The following is a 22,370-nucleotide window of genomic DNA, read 5'->3' as shown; positions in this document are numbered from 1 at the left end:
CGCCTCTTTCCTTTGTATGTGGGTGAGGACCATGCCCAGAGAACAGTGCTGCTCCCCCTAACAAGTGTTTCTAGAGACTAACCTCACCAAGAGAGTCCCTCAGAGGCCTCATCACCATCCCCCTAACAAGAGTTTCTAGAGACTAACCTCACCTAGAGAGTCCCTCAGAGGCCTGTCTCAGGGGTTTCCTAGGTCATGTCAAATTGATGATAATCACCAGGTCGTCTATAACATAAGTGACAACTGCCGTCTGTATTGAATGCATTAGGCGCTTGATTTTTGAATCCACCTGCGGCAGATTCTGCAAGCCTTTTGCTGTTGCTAAGCTTTTCCACAGCCCCAAAGTCAGTTACAGGAACCCATGGAGGAGGGAGTCATGACCACAGGCGAAAAGCTTGGTCATAGATGATGGTCTTCACCGCCTAAGTGACCCCGTGCCGCAGCTGCCGTGAGGAGGCCTGAGTCCTGAGTGGTCCCTTGATCAGCACCGCATGAGCTTCGTATGTTTGCACTGTCATGGTCTCACCTCAGCGTCTCAAATGGGATCATTTTAGTGGCTGGTTTCTAATAAGAGCGAGCGGCGACCTGAAACTTGTATAAACTGTTTGGTTTTGGTTTTTTGGTTGTCATTGTTCTGTGTATGCCTACAGAGACCACTGGACAACCTCGGGTGTCGTTCCTCACACCGCAGGCCTTGTGTTTAGATGTAAGGTCTCACTGACCTGGCGTTCCCTCGATAGGCTAGGCTGGCTCGCCCGTGGCCCCAGAGAACCCCCTCTCTCTTTCTCCTAGCACCGGACTGCAGGTGTATAGCCCCATGCCTGGGCTTTCTAAAGCTCATGTGGTTGTGTCCGGGTCCTCCTGGCAGCAAGCGGGCACTTTGGTGGAAGGGACACACCCGCCCCAGCCCTCCTGTTGCTTTCTTCTTTTTAAATAACAATGTGATTTTTCCTGTCTTCCTAAAAAGAAAAGCAGATATCATTCATCATCAAGTTAGGGAGCATTGGGAAAGGGGAGGGAAACTAATTTGTCAAAGGTCCCAGAAGCTGATTGATCTGCGTCTCCCCTCCGAAGTCGCTGAGGTTGGATAGAGGCGGAATACACGATTCAACTCAGCGGTTCTTAGAGACCACGGTTTGGGTGCCGGAATCGTGTACTCTGAGAAATGCAACCCAATCGCGCCCTCTTGCCTCACGGGTCTGCGGCGGCATCCCTGCCTGACACGTCTGCTCTGTTCCTTCCCCCTGCCAGTTGCTCCCAGGCCAGAGCCCAGGGCAGGAATCACCCCCCCAGAACCCTGGACACAACTCAAGGCTCTGTTCTCTCTAAGAAACCAGAGACGTCCACCGAGCGTCTGGCTACATCTCCCCGCAGACACAAGCAGGAACCTACATCTTGGTTGGCCTTCTCAATTTTGAAAATCATTTTTGTGTGTGTGTGTGTGTGTTTGAGGCTTATGGGACATATTCAGAAGATGAAATGTTCACCGTAGGGAAGCAGATTAATAGTTTTGTCATCTGATAATTGCTTTTATTTGTGGCGAGGGCAGCTAAAATCTGCCCGAGAAAGACCCCTCAGGTATTTCACTTTTGTCATTTCTAGTCCTCTGGACGGTTTAGCTTGCTGACCTTGAACATCCCATACCCCGTTTTGCTGGTTGTTTCCTTCGATGCTTCCTGACCCTTGAGCTACACATCCCCGCCGTTCTCCAGCCTTCTCATCCCCTGCTCTCATGATATTTCAGTTTTGTTTCATCTTTATGCTTTTATTTTTGGAGTCCGCACGCAAATGACATCACACACTACTTGTACCTCTGGGCCTGGCGTATCTCACTGAACCTAGTATCCTCCAGGCCCATGCAAGTGGCAAATGGTGAGAATCACATTCCACTGTCTGTGTTCACCCCTCTGCTGATGGCCTCTAGATCACTGCCACACACATGCTGCGGTGAACACAGGCTGTCTTTATGAGGTGATAATCTTGTCCCTTTTGGGGGCATGCCCAGGAAGAGGACAGGTGGATCATGGGGAGTTTCTTTTTCTTTTTTTTGGTTTCTTTATGACTCTCCATTCTTTCTTCCTCAGCGTCTGCCCCAGCCTATATTCCCGTCAGTGGTGTGCGAGGCTCCCTTCTCTCCACACCGTCTCTGATGTTTCTTGTCATTTGCTCTTTGGAGATGGCCACCCTTACCGGTGTGGGTTATGACTCTTGGTGCTTTATCACGCGTTTCCCTCATGTTGGAGGAAGATAAGTACCACGTGACTGCTGCCTGTTGGTGTGTGAGAGGGAGACTGAGAACCAGAGAGTGAGACAGAGAGAGTGAGAGAAAGAGAGAACCTCAGTGAGGCTTCGGGTTGGCGGAGCACAACTTGGTTAGTTTTATCCTTCAACCTTGTCTTCGAGGCGAGGTCTCTCTTGCCTCTGTGGCTGCAGAGCACACATCCGGGTAGCTGGCTGACGAGCTTCTGTTTGATCCTGTCCGTCTCCACATCCCGTTTCACAGTGGGAGGACCCAGATTGCAAGCGTGTGCTGTGGCGTGCAGCGTCAAAAACCAAAACAAAGAAACCAACCAAACCTGGGCTCCAGGTCCCAAACTCACGCCATGAGGCCTGAAGAGCAAGCAGTTTACCCGGGAGCCCTCCCGGCCTGCTCTTCCATCTCCGTGTCTTTTGGGGACAAGTGTCTGGGTCCTATCCATCAGATGATTGGCTCTCCTATGATGGAGCTGGGAGAACTCCTTATAAAACTTGCATATTAACTTACCAGATACGTGCTAGGCTCACCCCCCCCCAGCCCCCTCTGTAGTTTGCTTTTCTTTTTTCTTTTTTTTTTTTTTTTTTGGTTTTACGAGACAGGGTTTCTCTGTATTGTTTTGGAGGCTGTCGGTCCAGCCTGGCCTCGAACTCACAGAGATCCGCCTGCCTCTGCCTCCCGAGTGCTGGGATTAAAGGCGTGCACCACCACCGCCCAGCTGTAGTTTGCTTCTCCATTTTTCTTGCTTGTTCCTTCGCTCCGCAGAGCTTGACATGGCTCCATTACTTTGTTCTTACGTTTGTAACCTTACTCCTGCACGCCCTCTACTTAGGTTTTCTGAAGGCGGGTCTGGCTTTATTATTTTTTTTTAATCTACTTTTACATCTAAAGGGTCTAGCGGCCATGTTACCTAAGAATTCCTTACTACTCTTTTCTGTTTTGAGTATTACTGCTGCTACCCCTAATGCTGATGCTTTGCTTGTTGTTTTTATGTAGCCCAAGCTGGCCTTAAAACTTTCTATTCTCCTGCCTCCGTCACCCCGAGTATGGGATGTACAGATCATACCTGGTTTCTGCTGCTGCTTTTGAAGCTGCTGCTGTGGTCTCTGCAGCTGGTGAGCTGATTTAGGCCCCTCAGGCATGAAGACTTGGACATTTTCTCCTCATGATCCCTTAGCGCTTGGACATGTACTTGTACTTAGCGCCTCCACAGATCAGCGTGGCAGGAGGCTGTGGAAGAATTGTGGAGAAAGGAAAACACTGGAAAGGCGTGTAGGAAGCTCCACCCTGCAGAGAGCAATAGGGCCATTGTGCATTTGCTACAAATGTAGGATTTCTGGAAGTATTTGTCCACACGGAGCTCCTGTTTTCTGTCTAACTCTGCTCTCTCCCAGTAAAGGGACAGTTGCCCCGAGCCCACTGATGGTGGGGGAGGAGAGGTGAACTTACTCCACCGTCACCCAGCACACACGCTGTTAATACCCGAGAAGTCATTTATCGGCCTGACAGACACGTGTTAACTGTTGGCTGTGACACTGCTTTCATTGTCTGCATTCAGAAAAATGTGACTGTCCAGATCTTTTCCCCATGTGCTTTTTTTTTCTTTTTATGAGTCAGAGAGGAAACAAATGTGAAGGTGATTTTTTAGCTGCCGGGTACCAGCCGGAAGAAGGTGCTGCCATTCGACTCTGACAAAGCTTTCCTTTGATAGGGAAGAGGATCAGTATGGTTCTCAGCACTTGGCAAACGGAGAGCAAATGGCCCACACTTAGACCCAGGGGTCTGCATGTCTGTTCTCCCTGCGGCCTGCGTGGTCTTAAAACCGTGTGCAGCCCATTTTTGTAAATATGAATCGAGCATAATGATGACAGTAATACTTTCTCTCTTGGTCTCTTAGAGTTGCCCCAAGGACAGAAGAAAGGGAGATGTCACCAGACCTGTAGCAGGAAACCCAAACAGTAGCACATTCTCCCCAACATTTATATTCGTGTCCGTGGACCGTCTCCCTATTTTAAGAGATTCTCTTAAACCATGTAGCTCATGTGGATCGATTACAGCGCCTGGGGTGCTCTTTTGACAAAGTGCAGGAACAACTCATGATAAAACAAAGCAACCACCCACTGGTCATGCTACCATCTGGTGGAGAAGCTCTGATAAGAACTAAAGGGTGCGCCGAGTGTGGTGGTCAACGCTCCTAACCCCAACATTCAGTAGTTGGGAGGGTGGTGAGTTTGAGATCGGCCTGGTGTACATAACAAGACCCGGTCTCGATGATGATGATGATGATGATGACAATAATAATAGTGATGGTGATGAAGGGATGAACAGTCTATGATAAATAAAATGTTGGTATAGCAGCAAAACATGACACTAAAAATCTTCGACGGGATGAAGGTTTTTATCCTTAGTCCTCTCCTTTGCCCTCTTCTCATTGAAACCAGTGTGAAGGGGAAACCAGCTAAGATCCAAGAGCAGGAGGGGACGCCTAGCATAGTATAATGAGCTCAGCGGCCCACGGGCTGATAGGCTGCCAGGCCTGCAGTCCCATGGCCTCCCTGGCCAAGAACATCCTGGCCATGAGCATCATGTCACCAGTGAGGCTGGGCAATGTAACAATAATGGCGATACCCGATGGCTTAGTTCCCATTCTTCTAGGATAGCACAGTGCCACACAATGGGGAATTTACAAAGGAAATTGTCTTCTGGAAGAAAAAAAGAGTGTCAGTCCCTTAGGCTGGAAGCCCAGGGCCAAGGGGAGCCTCTAGTGTAGGTCTTCCTGCTATGCCACAACATGGTAGAGGGTATCATGTGGGCAACCTTCCAGGGCAGAAAGAGCAGAAGCAGAAAAACCGAGCTGATGGGGGAAATCTTCTGCACATATGTTTCTCTTATTGGTTGATGAATAAAACACTGTTGGCCAATAATGAAGCAAGACATGCGGAACTAGGAGACAAGGAGGTTTCTGGGAAATGTAGTAAGAACGGAGTCGCCATGTGATCCTGGGAGGAGAGGACACATGAGTCTGGAGTTCTCGATAAGATAAAACCATGTAGAAGTACATATATTAGTAGTTATGGGTTAATACTTAAGACAGAGGTAGGCAATAAGAAATCCTAGTCACTGGCCAACAGATTTATAATTAATATAGTGTCTCCTGTGTTATTTTGGGGCTGAAGCAGTGATGGGACCCAGGTGGCTGGTGAAAAAGAGTTCACGTAACACCGAGTAGTCTGAACTGCCCCCTGTGACAGTGGCCTTGATCATCCTAAGCAGAGGCTCCATGACCTAAGCTTATTCTCAAGGCCTGCTCCCAGTCTTCTGACTAGGGCTCTTTTGCTCAATACAAGGGAGAAGTTAAGGTGCGGCTAGGAATGCTATCCTAATGAAGCTTAATCTTGGGGATAAGGTAGGCAGCACAAAAGAATGGGGTCTTGTCATGTGACAAAACCTTTCCTGGGGAGACACAACTCACCCCAGCTAGCAAGCCTACGATAGACCAATGTACAGACACCACCAAAGTCCAACCTACTGAGCTTTATCAGGGTTACTTAAAGGACTATAGGTGAGGTTCACTTACAGGAGCAGAGATGACTCCAAGACAGCTGCATCACCAAAGCCCACTCCAGCATGGGTGATGGCTGACAAAGCTGGGAACCTGAAACACATTTCCTGCAGGCAGCTCACCAGGTTGGAGAGTGTCCTTTCCAAGTGGCTTAGTTGTTCCAAAGCTCTTTCAGGCAGCTAGGGTGGTTTCTGCTTCTTCCAGGGGGACTGGGTTGGTCTCAGAGTGACTCCTCTGTGAGTCAGGGAACTAGGGAATCTGCTCAGTTTCAGGGACTTCCTGGAGAATTTTGAGTTGTTCACTTTTCCTGTTTGTGGAGCTTCCCTGCGGGATGGAATGTTTCAGTTTTAAGGGAAACTGTTACACAACAGGTTCCTGTCGTGCCCTTCTAGTAGGGGAAGGGCAAATTTCGGACATGTTGACCTTTGACCTGCAACTGGAGCAGGTGGACAGGTGCTCATTCTATGTGACCTATTGATGCATTCATCGCCAACACCAGGTTGGAGTCAGGCGATGGAAGCCGGGGGAGTAAGTAGAGCTTTCCTATGGCACATGGCTTGTTAAACTATGCATGTTGACCACGAAAATCACAGAAGAGGAAGTCTGTTCTCAGTGTCACACTGCTCTCTGCCAGTCTGGCTATACTGGCAGTTACATCTTGACATAAATTTTGGAGACAGCATTCAAACAGGCATTGGGATTTTGGGTTGCTTTACCTGAACATTTTCAGCACGTTCTTATAAAACTCTAAGTGTAGTTGCTCCATGGTCATGGAGTTAGCAAGTGACCCAGCCTGGATATGGCGTCATGTTGCGTTGGTTTTACTCTCACTGCTGTGTTGAAATGTCTGGCAGGAGCAGTTTAAAGGCGGGGTGGGGGGGGGGGGAGCTTATTTTGGCTCCTGGGTCCTAGTGAGGAGGGCACATGATTGGGAATATGAGGTAGCTGGTTGCATCGCCTCCGAGGTCAGGAAGGAGAGAGAGTGTCCTCCCCAGGACTTGTTCATTCCCTTTACTCAGTGCTGGGGAGGGACCCTCCAGAATAGCCCAAGTGTCTGTTTTCCTAGACACATGGCCCTTTGTGTACCTGCCAAGCCTTTCCAGTCCTCTCCTCAATGTGGAAGAAACTGCCATACAGCCAGGAGCCATGATGGAGCTGAACAGTTCGCCTCATGGCTGCCAGGAAGTAGACAGAGCTAGTTGGTTCCACTCAGACTCCTTGCTGATGGAACAGGATCGCCCAGATCTTAGTTGATCTTCTCTGGCAACTCGCGGTTACTCCCAGAAGGGTGCGTTCAGTCATCTCTTAGGTGCTGCTGTGTTAAAATGTCTGGCAGGAGCAGTTTAAAGGAGGGGAACTTATTGTGGCTCCTGGGTCCTAGAGAGGAGGGTAACCATGTTGACAATCGAGGTGTGCCATCCTGTCTGCCGTCTGTATTCCTAAAGGCCGGCTCCTCCACTCATTAATGCTCAGTGGTTGATCACCCCACCCATAACACAGCAGCATGGCTAGTACCTGAGGAGCCAACCGGGGGGTCATCTACAGGGCAGTGTGTGGGGGCCAGGCAATCCCACGAGGGGCCAGTATTTCAAACGCAGGAGGGAAGGTGAAGTCAAGGCAAAAGGTCACAGCAGTCACCCCAGTCAGTCCCTAGCTTCTAGATCAGCTGAGAACTGACGGCCCGGAAGGCAGGCTGCCTCACCGTCCTCTGAGACCACACCATTCACTGCACGCCCGCCTCTATTCAGAGGGCCTGCTAAAGAGCTCCCTGTAATCCCATCCTCAGCTTGCCGGGGGGGGGTGTGCTCCCTCTTTGGGCTACTCTCGTTTCACACCTGTAGTATCCTCCCACACTGTTCCTAACTTCCTGACAGCTGCACACAAGCCGCAGGTGTGTTTCCGTCGCCAAAAGCCGCGTTCATCCTTCAGAGCCGGCTCCTCGAGTCTTTACAGGATCTGCACGGCACATCTCCAAGAGTCATGTACCCTTTCTCCTTTAGACACATTTCAGCCGTGCCTGGGAGCTGGCGCATTTCTCTGAAACTATTTTTTTAAAAGTGAAATGTTACAGCCGTGCAGTTCCGTGGCTGAAGCATGAGTTAATCGTGGTGTGATCACCACGGGGACACTTGGGAGTGAGGGGCACTGGGGTAAGGCTGCACACTCCCGTGGGGCTGGCAAACGAGTGAGCTGGGCATTCGCTCACCTGCTGCTCTCTTCCCTCTCTGCCCTAGGAAACACATGGAAGACTGCTGCGATCCTGCCCATCTCTTTGCCATGACCAAGACGAACTCCCCCATGGGGAAGAGCCTGTGGTACGACGGGGAGTTTCTGTATTCGTTCACCATCGATAATTCCACCTACTCCCTCTTCCCCCAGGTGAGTGGCATCCATCCGCCGTGGTAAAGCCTCTTATATTTCCTCACCACAGTAGGAAAGGTTCACATGAGTCTGCTGACCCCCCCGGGCTTGCCCTCTTCATCTCCTCTTTCTCTCATTTTAATCTTGCATATTTTTTCCTCATGTCTTTCCATGTACTCTGCTTTGATGCAGGGGTGGAAATAAGACATTAAAAGGAAGGGCTTCACGGAGCTGTAGTTTATACGGAACTGAGGCAGACGGCGGTCAGGAGATGCTGGGATCCTAGTGTTCTGAGGTTGGCTATGGAAGGATCTTGAGGATCTGAGATAAGAGTGTTTTCTGAGGACTGATGCTGCCGCCGGGGGGTGGGGACTGTACGCCTTCTCGGAACTATTCATGCTCACCCGTGGCTAGATTCTTGCCATGAAGCGGAGGAGTGGTGGGTACTGAGAGGAAGAAGTCAGTCTGGCCACTTCTGAAACAGCCTTTGCTTACTTAGCGTTTTCCTGCTTAGTTTCCTGAGCATTGCAGTGAAATGACTTTTACTAGGTACTTTGAAAAAAGACAATTTTCTTTTTTCTTTTTTTTACTTTAGAGAACTCTGGGTGGCACAGCAGTGGGGGAGGGGGCTTTGGTGAAGCAGCCATCAGGGAGAAATTGAGAAATGAATTTTGCTCTTCCCAAGTCTTCCGGGCGACCTAAGTTTGGCCAGATGATTGCTCTCAAAGAGGATTCACGATCAGTGTTGGTCAGGAGGACTCGCCCTCTGGGTGGTTCTGTGACGAATGACTAACAGGCTCATTCTTGAGGGGAAGGTTCCTGTCAGTTTGTTGCGTCAAATCCAAAGTCACAGCCTTGGCAGAGCAAGCCTGCACCTCTGGGTGCAGGGTTCTAAGTTGGCTTGCCACAGAGATACCTGCATATCCGTGCTTGCGGCTCTACCGCCCACGCTGAAGCTTACAGCACACCTGGCACGCTTGATCTAGGTTAGTCTACATCACCACCTGCGAAAAGGTAGCATCAGTACTGCACTTGCCTGTCACATAGAGGAGACAGTCTAAGGTGCAGGGTGAGTTCAAGGCCAGCCCACGTTACACAGCAAGACCTAGTTCTGAGACAAACAAAACCACAAAGAACAGATAGTGATGAGCTAAACGAAGACGTGGAAAGAATCAACTGTCTTTAACCGTTAAGAAAAAAAAAAGCAAAAACAACAACAGTTAACGCAATCCAAAAGGGGCCTTTTGGAGTGGAGGGTTTTCAGTGACATTTACGTCTATTGTAGGAAATAGATTTGAGGGAGATTGTTAAAGAGGCACAAACGAGCCCGCCGCCGTATCTGACAGACACAGGAAGGAAGCGTTTCCTTTTAAAAGTGTGTACAGTTGAGTTCTGTGCCCATCACTGTCCCACAACAGTAAAGGAAGAAGGTGGTTTTCTGTAGGAACCAGAGGTCTTTACATCACTGCATGTGCATAATTGCATAAAACGCTCAGTGAATGGATTTGTAAGGTTGAATGTATATTTCCCTTGAGATCCTGAAATGACTAACATTCTGGAGAACCAGTAGCTTCCTGTGGGCGGCTAGTTGATGTCCCTCCTTTACGTTGCTCATGGGAAGGAGGACACGTATGCAGAAAGCAGGCGGGTGGGCTCTGCTTGGTTTCGCCATTGTGAGCAAAGCATGGCTTCTCCCCAGCCCACTGGCCAGCCTTTTCCGTTGCTGTGATCGGACTAGTTCAGATTCAGATTCTCCGTACAGGGTGGGGCTGAGCCACTGCTATCATGGCAGTGGAATCGTAACAGGAAGTCGTCAGGACAAGCTCTAGCCCCCCAAAGACAAACCCCTAGTAACCTACTTCTTCCAGGTAAGCACTGCCTTCCATCATTCCAGAACCTTCCAATATTCTACTCAAAATTGGCATCTGTCACTGGGTTAAACCGTTCTGTGGGCCACGCCTCCATGAGGTAACCTTCTCTGGAAACACCCAGCACAGGGGTGCATTGCTAACCCCCCTACTGCAGCATCAGGCAGAATTTCAGGAAAGTTAATTCCCTCGAATTTCTGGGCCACCCAGCCTACTGTCACGTTCCCCCTAAACACTCCACATGCTAGCGAGAATTCTTACCGTCATTATTCCTCTGCCTGTGCTTACTCATCATTTTATTGTTGCTGCCAATATACAGCCGAAGAGAAAGGCGCTGTGTTGGTTGGGGGATTTTATTAGACCCTCTTTAGGGCTGAGTCTGCATACAAGGGCTCCAGAGGGTACTGTGTCATGGGGATGTTACACCAAAGCAGCTACCACAGTCTGCCGGTTCTTACACGGACACTTCACGATTTCCTATCGCTTCATTATCAACTGCATGAGATGCTGACACATCATAGTTCCCTGCGTAATTACACGCATACACATTGCTGTTTCCTCAGGGTCCTCTCCTGATTCTACGACTTTGGCGTGAGCTTCCCTCTTTGTAGTAGAGCGATGCTTCCCAGGTCACACCGACACCCACCCATTTCATCTACTCATTTGCCAGCAGCGTGCCTTGTCTAGGTCCCACTGAGGTTGAACTTTAGGGATCAAGAGCTCTCGAAGTTGTGTCCAAACGGCTCTGTGAATGTACTTTGGCGAAGTAACTGTTGAACATGATTAGGGAGGAAGGCTGATTTTATTGATTTGCTTATCTCCCCGGAACTTTTAATAAGGACTCTTGGATTACACTTCAAACCTCTCATGGATGGATGGGAGCTAGGCTACGGGATCTCTGTCATCTGTGAAATGCTTGGATCGTTATACTTGCCAGTTGCGATTAAGAGACGCCTGGATGAGGAAAGCACGCTTCTGGGTGTGCATGTGGGAGCATGGTCGGACAACTCGGGGGAGATCCATCCTGAATATAGCGGTGCCATCCAGTGTGGTGGGGCTCCAGGTGGAGCAGGAATCAGAGGAGAAAGAGGGGAGGAGGAGGAGGCGGAGGAGGCAGTCACTAATGTAGGCTTCCTAATGTGCTTCCTGCTCAGGACGGCCATAAACTCCCTACCATGGAAACACCGACTTTACACTGTGTGTGTGTGTGTATACAGAGGATAGTATGACACAGTTGGGAAATGGCTACCAGTAAAGTGCTTACTGTACAAGCGTGCAGACCTGAGTTCAAATCCTCAATGTCCCTGTTTTTTTTTTATGGAGCTGGATATAGTTGCATAATTTACAATTCTGGTGCTGGGGATGCAGAGACAGATGGATCGCTAGGGCTCAGTGGCCCATCAGTCTAGCCAGGTTCTAGTGAGAGACAACAGGGTGGGTGTACATATATATTCACACACCTGCACAGGTACCACTGCCCACCCACATGCTAACCCATATCCTAGGTTGGATTATCGTTTTCCGTTTTAGCTAAGGATCTTTAAGCCATCTTCCCCATTTTGTGGTTCTGGGGATTGAACACAGAACCTAGGGCTGCAGTCCCTGAGCCACATCCCCAACCTCAGCGCTGTCCCTTCTAAGCCTTCATGGTCCAGCAGTTGCAGGAACTACAATAAATAAAATCTGTTTTTGCATTGAAATACCTTCCTTAGGAGAAGCATATTGAACAAGAAAGGAGCCGGAATGTTAGAAACCACATCTGCTCTGATACAATCTGAAAAATATCCCTCTTTGTACAATAAAAATGTGGCTAGCTCTGAACTCTTCGCATGAATGATAGTCACATGGTGTGGGTCACAAGCTAGACCAGTCTGCTCAGAGTGATCCCCGAAGCCACACGCAAGGAATAAACACGCTCCACCCCACGCCAGCACTTGCTCCCAGCTCCTCAGGTTTTTTTTTTTTTTTTTTTTTTTTTTTTGGTTTTATGAGACAGGGATTCTCTGTATTGTTTTGGAGGCTGTCGGTCCAGCCTGGCCTCAAACTCACAGAGATCCGCCTGCCTCTGCCTCCCGAGTGCTGGGATTAAAGGCGTGTGCCACCACCACCCGGCTCGGCTCCTCAGTTTTTTATCACACCTCCCATTGCGCTCTGCTGAGACTGGCCAGGCTGTGTCCTTGGCCCCTGGGAAACCCAGTAGGACATTTCAAGTTTCTGGAATTGGCCTTGTTGAAATGACAATGTACACTTTCCCTCTTCATAGACCTGTGCTGAATGTAATTTTATCAGCCCCTGGATATTCCTGTGTCTTGTAGCAATTCCTTTTTCCTTCTAGTGAAATGTGTGTCCTGCTGTAAGTAGTCATATTAGTGTAGTCACTTTCCCAATACATACTTTTTCAACTGTGAAGAAACTAAGGGGACTGAGTATATTGGGCACAGAGCATTGCCGGGTGTGTGTCTCATTTGTTGTCAGGCATGCTTTATAACCCAATAGGTAATCGCTTTCTCAAGTAATAGGAAAGTAAAGGGTCGGTCATTCAGAGACAGGTTCTGGCTACTGCTCACCATCAGGCTTTCAGGATTCTTTTGCTGAACCAAACTAGCCGATGGCCAAGGAAATACCTACCTTGGTCCAGGATCTTAGCAGGAGAAAGAGACTGAAGAGAAGTCCTGACACACTAATGCTCTTGTCTCATTGGTCAGGACTAAGTCACACATACCTGTCTAGCTTGCAGAGAAGCTTGGTAGTTCAGGATCTGAGCTCCAGGACAACACTCTGAGTTTGCCACCCCATACGTGCCTGGCTTTTGCCACGTTCCCTTAGGCTGTCCATTAAACATCTCTGTTGGTACTCTTTCCATTTCACTAAGAGTGAGAGGTGTTAAATTCCGATTCTGGTTTCTGGAGCTGGTGGGTAAAAAGCTGGAACATGAATCCTAGCCAGTAAGAGTTCAGAGGTTTTATAAGGACTAGGAAGACGGCTCAGCTGGTAAAGTGTTTGCCCTAAAAGCTTGTAGACCTGAGTTCAGTCCTCAGAACCATGTAAAGCTGGGCGTGGCAGTGTGTGCCTGGAATCCCAGCTCCACGGAGGAAACCAGAGAAGCCAGTGTGCTGGCACAGCCAGTCAGGCCTAATAGGCTACGGGTTCCGAGAAAGCTCTCAAAGAAAAAAGTAGAGAGAGTTTAAAAAGACGTAGGATATCTGTGTCTGACCTCCACATGTGCACACACACATGAAGCTGTGCAATGCATGCACACATGAATGAAGCTGTGCACGTGAATGCACACACACAAAGCTGTGCACATGCATCGACACACATGAAGCTGTACACACACATGTACATACACATGAAGCTGTGCAAATGCATGCACACACATAAGCTGTGCACATGCATGCATACATAAACCTTATAGCATCATATCATTATTTATTTCTTTTAGAGACACCATCTCCAGTAAGTGAGTCAGTCCCTGTTAGTCATCTTGAAACAGTTTTAAAGAGTTCACCTTTCCTTACCTTGGAACAACTGAGGGCTTTTTTTTTGCCACAATTCAGGAGGAAAGCAAGAGTGTAGAATTGCAGGCTATGGGGTCCTACACAACACAGTCTCTCTCTCTCTCTCTCTCTCTCTCTCTCTCTCTCTCTCTCTCTCTCTCTCTCTCTCTCTCTCTCTCTCTCTCTGGCTCTGTGTGCCCCAGTAACCCATATTGAAGAGAAACAGGAGCAATTACATTGTTTTGATAGTTACAAAAGAGATACCCAGGTCCAGGTCCCCAGAGGGAATCAAACATTTTCTAAATATTGCTTCCTTGTAGGAATCTAGACCATGCCTCTATTATCACTGAGTAACTTGGGCAATTTACCCTGTTAGTTTTGGTTGAATGCCAATACTGCAGAACGTTATAGGTAACACAGCACAAAGATCCAGGTCCATCCTTGGCCTTTTTCTGATATTGTTTGTGATTATATATAATTTATATTAACTGCACCAACCTGATTTTATAATTTGTAAAATGGAATGAATGACCACTGGTCTTTAGATTAAACTTTAGTAGTATCTTCAGGAACGAAGTTAAAGCAGGGTTATGGATATGAAAGTGCTTTACAGTGGTTTCTCCAAAGAAGCCCCTGATATTACTATGGGCTGTGTATGTTTTATTTTGTTTTTAGACAGGGCCTCATGTGGTCTAGGCTGACTTCCAGATCACTCTCTGTAGCCAAAGATGTCTCTGAACTCTGGATCGTCCTGCCTTTGTCTCCTGAATGCTGGGATTACATGCATAGACTGAATGTTGGGATTACATGCATAGATTGAATTCTGGGATTACATGCATAAACTGAATACTGGGATTCCATACATAGACTGAATACTGGGATTCCATGCATAGACTGAATGCTGGGATTACATGCATAGACTGAATGTTGGGATTACATGCATAGATTGAATTCTGGGATTATATGCATAAACTAAATACTGGGATTACATGTATACAATGAATGCTGGGATTGCAATCATAGACTGAATGTTGGGATTACTTGCATAGACTGAATGCTGGGATTACATGCATAGACTGAATGTTGGGATTACATGCATAGACTGAATGCTGGGATTACATGCATAGATTGAATTCTGGGATTATATGCATAAACTAAATACTGGGATTACATGTATACAATGAATGCTGGGATTACATGCATAGACTGAATGTTGGGATTACATGCATAGACTGAATGCTGGGATTACATGCATAGACTGTCATACTCACTTTATCCAGTGTTGGGGATTAAACCTAGGATGTCATGCATGCTAGGCAGATATTCCACAGCTACAGACTCTATCTGTCCTAATCTGTCAAAGCATTTGTGGGCTTAAGCCTTTCCTGGGAATTTTGGTGATACTAGGAATGGATGGTGAAAAGCTCCCTACTAGCCAAGGGTGGAAATTTCTCAAGACAGTGAATGAGGAGAATCTGTTGAGTGTGGGATTCAGGAGTTTGTAGATATTGATTAAAAGGTTTCTGATTAAGTATTTATAAAAAGATAAAAAGATTCTGTGTAAATGGAGGTTTCTTTCCTGCCTGCCAGCTCCCAAATAAACTTAGAGGTGTATTACTGACTAGCTTTCACAATTAAATTAACCCATTTACTTATCTGTGTATCACCACGTGGTCATAGCTTACCTGTAATGTTCTGGCATCTTACTCTATTGACAAATACGTGGTGTCTCCTTGACTCCACCTTCTTTCTCTCTGTGTCTGTTTGGATTTCCTGCCTAGCTATATTCTGCCCTGCCATAGGCCAAAACAGCTTTTTTCATCAATCAATAAAAGCAACACACATTCGCAGCATACAGAAGATCATCTCAGATCAATTCCCCTTTTCTGTCTAATTAAAATGAAGGTTTTAACTTCAACATAGTAAAATTACATATAACAAAACAGTTCTCAAGCAAGAATTACAATCACAATATTTAGTCTATATTTGGCAAAATTAAAGAAAATACTTTATCATCTATCCTATCTTTGTGAGTCTAAGGTTTTATATCTAATTTATCTTTTATTGTAACTAAGGAAAACTATAAATATAACTATCTAGTCTTCAACTCCATCAAAGACCCCAGAAAGATATTTATACCCTAAGTAAACTGGAAGTGCATTGTAAGCAACTTACAAAATTCTAGAAATGACAGAGATGTCTGGCTGCATGGACAGTCACCCAAAGTTCTTCTGTGATGCTGGGGCTCAGCCTACAGGCCTACAATGCTTGTCAGACTTCCAAGTGAAGCAGGAAATCTGAAACTGTCGAACTTATATTGGCAGTCTGTCAGTCATTTTTCTCTGTGTCCTGCAGAATGTCTGCAGACTCTTCCATGAAGCAGGAATCTTGAAGGGCTGTCCATCTTGTTTTGGCAAGTTCAGCAGTCACTTTCCTGTGGGTCCTGCATGTTCAGTTTATACAGCAACAGTCAAGAAGTCCAGGCAAGAGCATTTCATGCCCAAATGGCTAATCTTGCCACTTTGAAAGCAAACTCCATAAGGAGCTTCTTCGATGCCTATTATCTTCTTGAAGTAATTGGTGATGCCAGGAGCAGATGGTTCTCACTGTCGAGAAAAAATCCAAGTTCTTAAAACATTTTAAATGTCATATTCTGTATGTCTTTGAAGTATCTGAAGATAACTTATCCATCTGAAACATATCTCTGTATATCTAGAAAAACTGATGTGACTGTAATTTTGACTATTATAGATGACTATTAATTTGTATTTCTTAGCTATACATTACATTTTAAGTGAGCTACATAAACATAATACAAGAGTAGAAATATACATATAGTATAGCAAAATTGACCTTAAATTTGTATCAATAAACCAAAATCCATACCAATGTATTCATTTCTGTATCATATCCCCTTTTTCTTTAGAAAGAGATTGACTGTGACCATTCATAGTCAGCCCCCTGTAAATGAAAACAAATATTTACAAATAATATTTTGGGAGTTTGGGTATAGTTTTCTATGCTATTTTCTGTTGACTGGGGATCCTGGTAATCTGAGAAAATTTGGAATTATGGTTAAATGGTGGCTGTATTAGTCCGTGAGGCTACACCATCCCAGTCAGTTGCTTTGGAACTGTTGTGGATGTTGGATCACCTGCGCCATCACTCTCTGGGCGTCTTACTTGATCAAACTGAGTAAGTCTGGTCCCACAGCTTCTCATCTTCTGTGGAAATAAAAGCAGAACCTCTTTTCCAAAGCATCATGTCCTTAGACTCAAAATTTGCAGTCAAGATACCTTTAAAAATATATATATACATGTATATATGTGTGTGTGTGTGTGTGTGTGTGTGTGTGCGTGTATGTATGTTGGTTTAGCTTAGCAACTCCTTCAGTCTAATGTCTCTCTGTAGTTTGCTCATTAACAGTCAAAAATTCACAGAAAATAATATACAGACTCCCAGTGTGTTTTCTATTTTTACTTGGCCCATTATAATTTTTTTACTCTATTTGTCCTTTAAGGACATCAATTTATTGTCCTTAAATTATTTTTTTAATCTGTAACTCTGTCTATCTTCCATCCTCTCTCTCTCAAGTCCATGCACATATATCAAACACACTGTGACCTGTTTAGAGGCCATTTTTTTTTGGTCCGAATCTGTTCTTACTGTGTATCTGTAATCCTTTTCTGATCAGGAGAGTTTTTAAAATGCTTAGCCAGTGTGGCTAGGACCAAAGTGCCAGCTTTGGCTGCTGACTCTATCCTGTTCTCCTTTCCAACATGGAGGAAGTACCCAGTAGAGTCATACTTCCCCCGCAACTCTGGGGTTCACGCTGCCACCAGGTAACCTGCAGCACGCTGCCCATAAACCCCATTTAGGTGCTCCGTGGCGGGACCTTCTGAAAGAGCCGCCTATAAAGGAGACACATGTCTGTTCGCTGCCAGCAAACAGGGCCTAACAAAAGTGTGGTTAACAAGAAGCTGTTTCTGACTGTTTTTGTGTGTCTAGACTCCTTTAAAAAAACTTTCCCAGGCTTTATGTGGATGTATGTGCCCTGTGTTGGCACCATATGTAAATAGAGGTTTCTTTCCTGCCCACTAGTTCCTGGAGTAATCATTCAGAGTCTTTTTTAATTATAACTGTTTGGCCAGTGGCTCAGGCGTATTGCTGACTAGCTCTCACAATTAAATTAACCCATTTTTACTAAGCTGTGTATCAGCACATGGTCATGCTTACCTGTAATACTTTGGCATCTTACTCCTTTAGTGACTACCTGGCATCTCATGACTCCGCCTTCTTTCTCCATCTCTGTTTGGATTTCCCTCCTAGCTATATTCTGCCCTACCATAGGCCCAAACAGCTTTCATCACCGAATAAAAGCAACACATATTTGCTGCATACAGGAGGACCTGCCAATCAATTCTGCAGCATGTGCATCTTGTCATTATATTTGGAGAGCAGGACAAGACTTTGATTTCTCATGAATCTAAACTCAGGGTTTTCAAGATGGCGTTTCAATTTTTATTAAGGTTGGAAAAAGTATTGAGATCCAGGTGATTGTAATTAAATCTGATAATGTTTTTCCTGGGGGTAGTCTGCTATTAATAAAGCAGTTGCTAACCACTCTTTCCATAATGGCATTGATTACCATCCAGAAGAAGAAAACCTTTCATGGCTTAATCATCTCTTAAAGAGCCCTGCCTCTTAATGACATTGCACAATAATGAAATTTCAACCTGGGTTTTAGAAGGGATGTTCAATCCAAGCAGAACTGAAGGAAATTTTTTCTTATATTAAATTTAAAAAATTCCCTTCATTAACTTAGATTAGTATCCTATCTCACATAACAAGGAATCTTTGCTCAGAATTCTTCAAACATCTCTTATCGATCTTCTTGAATCAGATTTGGCTTCTTCTCTGGCTCATTTTCCAAGTTTCTGCCCTGCCCAACTTAGGTTTCTTCAAGTACAAGTTAAGATTCTCCCTGCATGTGCTTTGCCTATAGCTCTAACTATCGTCCCGTTTGTTTTAGGACAGATGAAAACCCCTTAATACCTACCAAATCCTCTTGATATGGTATCATCCGGGCTTCCAGGATCCATTTCCATAGGACTCCTGTCTTTATACTTAATCTTAGTGGTCTTCATAAGCCCATGTATATTCTCTTATTTTACAGATTCCGACACATAGTCCTGGAAGCCCCTGGCCTCTTCTTCATTAATTTCTGTTTATCTCTTAGATTCTGTTTGAATTTCATTGGGCAGGGGGCGGCCTCGCTGCATGAGAGCCAGTTCTCCACTTCTCTGGAAAGCTCTTAGGGAAGCTATTCAGTTGGGACCTGCAGTATCCCCTGCATATAGCATCGTTCCTCAAGTAATAGAGACTTAGTAATTCTTAGCAGGATGAACGAGTAAATAAATGAGTTAGGTTTCTGGTTTTTTTCCTCACACGTATGTTAACATCCATCTTACATTTCTTTTTTCCATTTGGAACACATACAAATAAGCTCAGTATTTAATCAGCATCCCCCGTGTGTTCAATTTTCCATGTTTTTCCTGTGAGTTATCTGTTCTTCCTTGCCCACCACCCCCAGCTTTCTACATGATCTGTAGACATGTCCAGGTCCCCTTTGAACTAGACGATGCTTGGGTTTCACTACGTGTACTTACTCAGTAGTCGCTTCCTGCTATTCCTCTGGTCTGTGCTATTGTGTAGAGGCTTGGGGTTCACTATCAGAGTGGAGAGGGCAGCTCTACACTGGAAAGAAGTATGTTTTGGGAGTCCCAGCCTGAAGCCTTTAGGAAGAGAATGTGGGTGTTGTCAGTTGGGCTACAATGAGCCCCTTTCGTTACTGTGTGTATTTTCCTTTTGTTGTGTTCCAATTCCTGTAACGGGCAACTTAAGGAGGAAGGATATGTTATGGCTTACAGTTTGAGGATACCATTCTTCGTCACCAGGAAGGCATGGCGGTCTTGGGGCTGAGGCCGTAGTGTCAGGAGCGTCAGGCAGTTTGTTCACCTGTTTTTAGATCAGCAAAATGGACAAAGGCCGACTACAAGGGAGGGTACCCAATCAGTGACTCATTTCTGCTAGTCCCCTCCCCCACTCTCTAGCACCTCCCCAAACACAGCTCCCAGGAGAACAAATGCTAAGACACACGAGCTTGTGGGGCGAGTTTTCCATCCAGGCCTTGGTTTAACACTGTGGCTTCATGTTGCTCCTGTATGGTCACACACCATTCCCAGGTCTCAGGTGCTGTGAAACGTCCACTCCTGCAAGACACAGTGGGTGAGAAATTGCTGTTTTGTCAGAAGATTCATGCAACTCCAGTTGAAGTTGTCGTCAGTGTGGCTTGTCTCTGTCCACCTTCCAACCAGACTGGCGTGGCAGAGAGAGTGCAGGACGGAACGCTGGGAACTCGTGCCCTGAAGCACCTCGGTTTCCCTGTTGCAGGTTCCAGCCCTGGTTCTAAGTCTTGGTGCTCCATTTTAAATTCAGTCTTCCTACCATCAAATGTTTCTGGATGAATTTAACCCCAAAATCCGCGAGTGGGGTTCATGCTTTTAAGTTAACACACAGCCTGCTTGTTTTCAAGTTATCTTGGCTCAGCTGGTGGTGGGAAGTGTCTTCTCCTTTGGAAGCCCTTTGGAGCCAAATTGTTTAGGAACTAGGCCAGTTGATACAGTCATTGTATTTCAACCCCTGGGAGCTTGAACCGCTGAAGAGGTTTCAGCCAGATTATAGTCGAGGCTGGGTAGGCACTGGTGGAACAATAGCCCTTTAACTTGAAATCTTAATGATTTTTCTGGGATTAGAAAAAGTCGTACATGTAAGCAATCCCCTGAAGTTACCTTTTCAGACTGTGATCACGTTTTTTTTAAGGAAATAGCCCTAAGAGAGGTACCAGAAGGCTCTGCGGTTTCCAAAAGTCAGCCAGTGACAGGTCGAAAACTTAAGTCATTTGCAGCCATTCACTTCAGAAGGCATCTCGTAGCTCCACGGCTGACCTTTTGTTTGAAGAACAAATAGAAGCGAGGAAGGATTGGGAAGACAAAGCCTGTGGCTGACAGAAGTAAAGGTGGAGCGGGCAAGACGTGTGTAGGACATGAGCTGCATGAAGCGAGGGTCAGGAAACCTTGGGGGTAAAAGGCTGACTGCCCCGCGCCATTGAGAGTGGAGAGCAACCGCTGCAGGTCATGGCCATGTATCCGAAAAGAACGCACTTAACGGAAATGAAAAATTTGTGTATTGGGTTATATTGTATCACAGGACTCTTGAGATACACGAAGTTCCCTTTTACTTTGCCAGATGGTTGACAGAAAACTAACGAACAATAGGAGGGTCTTGAGGGCTAAGGGGCGGGGAAGGCAAGTCTAAGAGGATGGTCTAGGGAAGACATGACAAGAAGCAAGATGTTCTCAGAGCAATGTGAGTCACTGGCGTTTTCATAGTTAACACCTTAAGTAGCAAAGACTGTTTCATCGTCGTTTTATTTAATTATTAAAAATGTGTTTATGGATGTGAATGCCTGTGCTCGTGTGCATGCATGAGTGTGCACACCATTTGTGTTCAGGTGTTTGCAGAGGTCAGAAGAGGCCGTCGGATCTCCCTGGGGCTGGAGTTGTAGGAGGTTGTGGGCTGTGAGCTGCTGGGTTCTGGGAATCAAACTTGGATCCTCTAGAAGACAAGCAAGCTCTCTTACCCCTGGGATATTTTGTCAGATCTTTGTTAGATAATTTTAGTAAGGAGAGGCAGTTTCTCAAACTTGCTTCATAGACCAGGGAAGCGGAGGCTAAGAGAGGAGTGGCTGCCTCTAAGCTACCTGCAGAGTGGTCCATGTCTCTGCTGTTATGTCAATGTGCATGGCCATCGAGCTGGGCATCTGGAAGGTGGTTGTAGAATACATACGGGGTTTATTCTGAATATCATTCGTGGGTCTGCAAAGTTTTCTCTGATGAAGTCATGCCAGAAAAGTGCTGAAGAGCTCACTGGCCAGCCCCAAATTGATGGTGCTTCTTGTGGGCTTGACATCATATTGCGTGGACTCAGGAAGACGATTCTGCCTCAAAAGCTATGCTGTCCGTGTGATCTTTTGCTCACAGGGTTGGTTAAAGGATGCGTGAGTGAAAGGGTCCCTATAGGCCCCTGGCAACAAAATAGCCAGGGCTTCATTTTCTTCAAGTTCCAGTTGGCAAGAAAAGGGAAACTTGGGCATCTGTAAGAAATTCAAACACACAGAGAACACACCTGTAACATGAAAAATAAAAGACCCAGAGACAGATATTGAGGTTCAACCTGAAGATCAGGGAAGCAAAGCAGCCAAGCTACCAGAGAGCTCTCACCTCTAAAAGGGCTGGGGTGTTCCTGTTCTCAATGTGGCTGGAGAATGAATGCCCGATACTGAACCGACTACTCAAGACCCTGCTCCTGTCTTTTATGCCCCTCTAGTGCTGGGATTAAAGGCGTGTGATCCCAGGTGCTGAGGTCATCTCTGTTTGAGCTGTTTCTCTATAGGGCTGGATCACTCTTATATAGATCTGGGTGGCCTTGAACTCACAGAGATCCATTCACCTCTCAATCCTAAGTCCTAGGATTAAAGGTGTACACCACCACCTTCTAGCTTCTGGCTGCTGGGATAAAAGGTGTGTGTCTGGCTTCTATGACTAATTAGTATAGGCTTCTTTGCTGTTTTAATCTCCAGTGGCTTTAATAGATCATAAACAATACATCACCCTCCCTCATATTCCATACAGACAGATTGCCCTCCCTCAGGGAAAAGTCAGACATTGTTGCAAGAGATACGGTGTAAGGAAGAGCACATGCAAGTG

General features: G+C 46.2%; 1 protein-coding gene across 1 annotated transcript in view; it reads left to right on the top strand.

The window, feature by feature from the left end:
- Positions 1-22,370, top strand: part of St8sia1 (ST8 alpha-N-acetyl-neuraminide alpha-2,8-sialyltransferase 1) — a 128,392-nt gene that overhangs the window by 46,128 nt on the left and 59,894 nt on the right. The window contains exon 2 of the mRNA XM_040743543.1: positions 8,051-8,195. Within this exon, the coding sequence (XP_040599477.1) occupies positions 8,051-8,195 (145 nt within the window). The remainder of the gene's footprint in view (positions 1-8,050; positions 8,196-22,370) is intronic.

The sequence above is a fragment of the Mesocricetus auratus genome, unplaced genomic scaffold, assembly GCF_017639785.1.
Source record: "Mesocricetus auratus isolate SY011 unplaced genomic scaffold, BCM_Maur_2.0 Super-Scaffold_100001, whole genome shotgun sequence".
Lineage (NCBI taxonomy): Eukaryota > Metazoa > Chordata > Mammalia > Rodentia > Cricetidae > Mesocricetus > Mesocricetus auratus.
This window is presented reverse-complemented; position numbering and strand designations above follow the sequence as displayed.